Genomic DNA, 2,500 nt, shown 5'->3' on the forward strand with positions numbered 1-2,500 from the left:
GGAGGAGGAGGAGGAGGAGGAGGAGGAGGAGGAGGAGGAGGAGAATGCAATGATAATAATAATAATAATAATAATAATAATAATAATAATAATAATAATAATAAGAAGAAGAAGAAGAAGAAGAAGAAGAAGAGGAGGAGGAGGAGGAGGAAGACAAACAGCAACACACCCTTAAGTCCTTACTAGGCTGTTTGTGAAGACTACCTACTAACTATCAGTGGTAGAGACAGGACAGCAAAGCAGAAGGCTCCTCCCCACCCACCCCTCCCTCCCTCAAGCCAAGACTGGCAGGAAAAAAGGCGTAACCATGTCATATTAAAAAATCACATGAAATTTTAGTAGAGAGTGAAAAGGAAATGTGTGTGTGTGTGTGTGTGTGTGTGTGTGTGTGTGTGTGTGTGTGTGTGTGTGTGTGTGTGTGTGTGTGTGTGTGTGTGTGTGTGTGTGGTGGTGCGGGAGCCTTGCCTGGCGCTTTCTAGGGAGGCAGCAGTCAGTCAATGAGGCCCCAGCTCCGTTCAATCCAGTGAGATAGCATACTTTCCCTGTAGTGACGCCGTACGTTGATAGCCCCTTACAACATTGATCCCCCAGCTCCGTTCAACCCAGTGAGATAGCATACTTTCCCTGTAGTGACGCCGTACGTTGATAGCCCCTTACAACATTGATCCCCCAGCTCCGTTCAACCCAGTGAGATAGCATACTTTCCCTGTAGTGACGCCGTACGTTGATAGCCCCTTACAACATTGATCCCTGGTACTTAGTTCGTTCCAGATGATGATGAATGGTTGACAAGGCCCTCTCCAAACACAGCCCGTCACAGCTCCAGAGTAGTAGTGGTAACCGTTCACTCTGGGCTGTCTGTGCGTGTATGCTGTGTAGTGTAGTATGTATGTAAACACAGTGTGGAGTCAAAAAGGTGGTGCGCAGGAGGAGGAGGAGGAGGAGGAGGAGGAGGAGGAGGAGGAGGAGGACGGGAAGAATGCAATAATAATAATAATAATGAGAGAGAGAGAGAGAGAGAGAGAGAGAGGTGCATTGCTTGGCTTGTATGCTCTCTCTCTCTCTCTCTCTCTCTCTAAAAAAAAAACTCAATTTTACCACATTTCCTTCCTTTCAACCACTTAAAACACACACAAACACACACACACATATACTCTCTCTCTCTCTCTCTCTCTCTCTCTCTCTCTCTCTCTCTCTCTCTCTCACCCTTGGCTAGCGTAGTCTGCCGCCACACAGCCGGACACAAACCAGAAGAACGTCCAAAGGCATGTGTAGCCAAGTTCCTGAAATAACAACAACAACAACATCAACATCAATAACAACAACAACAACAACAACTCTCTCTCTCTCTCTCTCTCTCTCTCTCTCTCTCTCTCATGCGAGGAATGTTTGAAAGAATGTTAATAGATGCAAAGACACACGGTTCTCTCTCTCTCTCTCTCTCTCTCTCTCTCTCTCTCTCTCTCTCTCTCTCTCTCTCAATTTTCTTCCTTTCAACCACTCAAAACACACACACGCACATATATACTCTCTCTCTCTCTCTCTCTCTCTCTCTCTCTCTCTCTCTCTCTCTCTCTCTCTCTCAAACAATTTTCTTCTCATTCCAAAATCTTAAACTCTCTCTCTCTCTCTCTCTCTCTCTCTCTCTCTCTCTCTCTCTCTCTCTCTCTCTCTCTCTCTCTCCTCTTTCTCTCAAAACCTCAAAACACAACACAAACACACGCACATATTTACTCTCTCTCTCTCTCTCTCTCTCTCTCTCTCACCAGCAGGCCCCACGGCACCACAGACAGCAGCGTCACAGCGTTAATGCAGTGGAGGAACAGCATAACAGCGCTGGTCCAAAACGCGCCCATTGACACGAAGGAGATCCAGTTAGCGGGACTGCTTCGCGGAAAATCGCTTGCCATTACTGAGACGAACACTACCACAGCTATTATCTAATGGGTGGGGCGGGGTGAGACATAAATGGGTTAATAGAGGAGTAGATATTGTGGTGGTATTATCTATTGGGGTTAATGGGGGTTGGAAGATAAGGGGGATGTGGTTTTAGGGGGGTTTTGTGGTGGTTTTGTGGGGTTTTGTGGTGTTTTGTGTTTTGTGTGTTTGGGTGTTTGTGTTTTGTGGTGTTTTGTGTTTTGGGTGTTTTGTGGTGTTTTGTGGTTTTGGGTGTTTTGTGGTGTTTTGTGGTGTTTTTGTGGTGTTTGTGGTGTTTTGTGGTGTTTGTGGTGTTTTGTGGTGTTTGTGTTTTGTGGTGTTTTGTGGTGTTTTGTGGTGTTTTAGGATGTTTTGTGGTGTTTGAGGTGTTTTGTGTGTTTTGTGGTGTTTTGTGTTTTTGGTGTTTTGTGTGTGTTTTGTGTGTTTTTGTGTTGTGGTGTGTTTTGTGGTGTTGGTGTTTTGTGTGTTTGTGGTGTTTTGTGGTGTTTTGTGGTGTTTTGTGGTGTTTTGTGGTGTTTTGTGGTGTTTGTGTTTTGTGGTGTTTGGTGTGTTTTGTGGTGTT

General features: G+C 45.3%; 1 protein-coding gene across 1 annotated transcript in view; it reads right to left on the minus strand.

The window, feature by feature from the left end:
- LOC123503652 (plasmolipin-like) overlaps positions 1-2,500 on the minus strand; it is an 8,759-nt gene that overhangs the window by 1,576 nt on the left and 4,683 nt on the right. Inside the window, exons 3-4 of the mRNA XM_045253598.1 lie at positions 1,767-1,940; positions 1,207-1,283 (exon numbers count right to left, since the gene is read on the minus strand). Coding sequence (XP_045109533.1) covers positions 1,207-1,283; positions 1,767-1,940 — 251 coding nt within the window. The remainder of the gene's footprint in view (positions 1-1,206; positions 1,284-1,766; positions 1,941-2,500) is intronic.

The sequence above is a fragment of the Portunus trituberculatus genome, chromosome 2 (genome assembly GCF_017591435.1).
Source record: "Portunus trituberculatus isolate SZX2019 chromosome 2, ASM1759143v1, whole genome shotgun sequence".
In the NCBI taxonomy this organism is placed as follows: Eukaryota; Metazoa; Arthropoda; class Malacostraca; order Decapoda; family Portunidae; genus Portunus; species Portunus trituberculatus.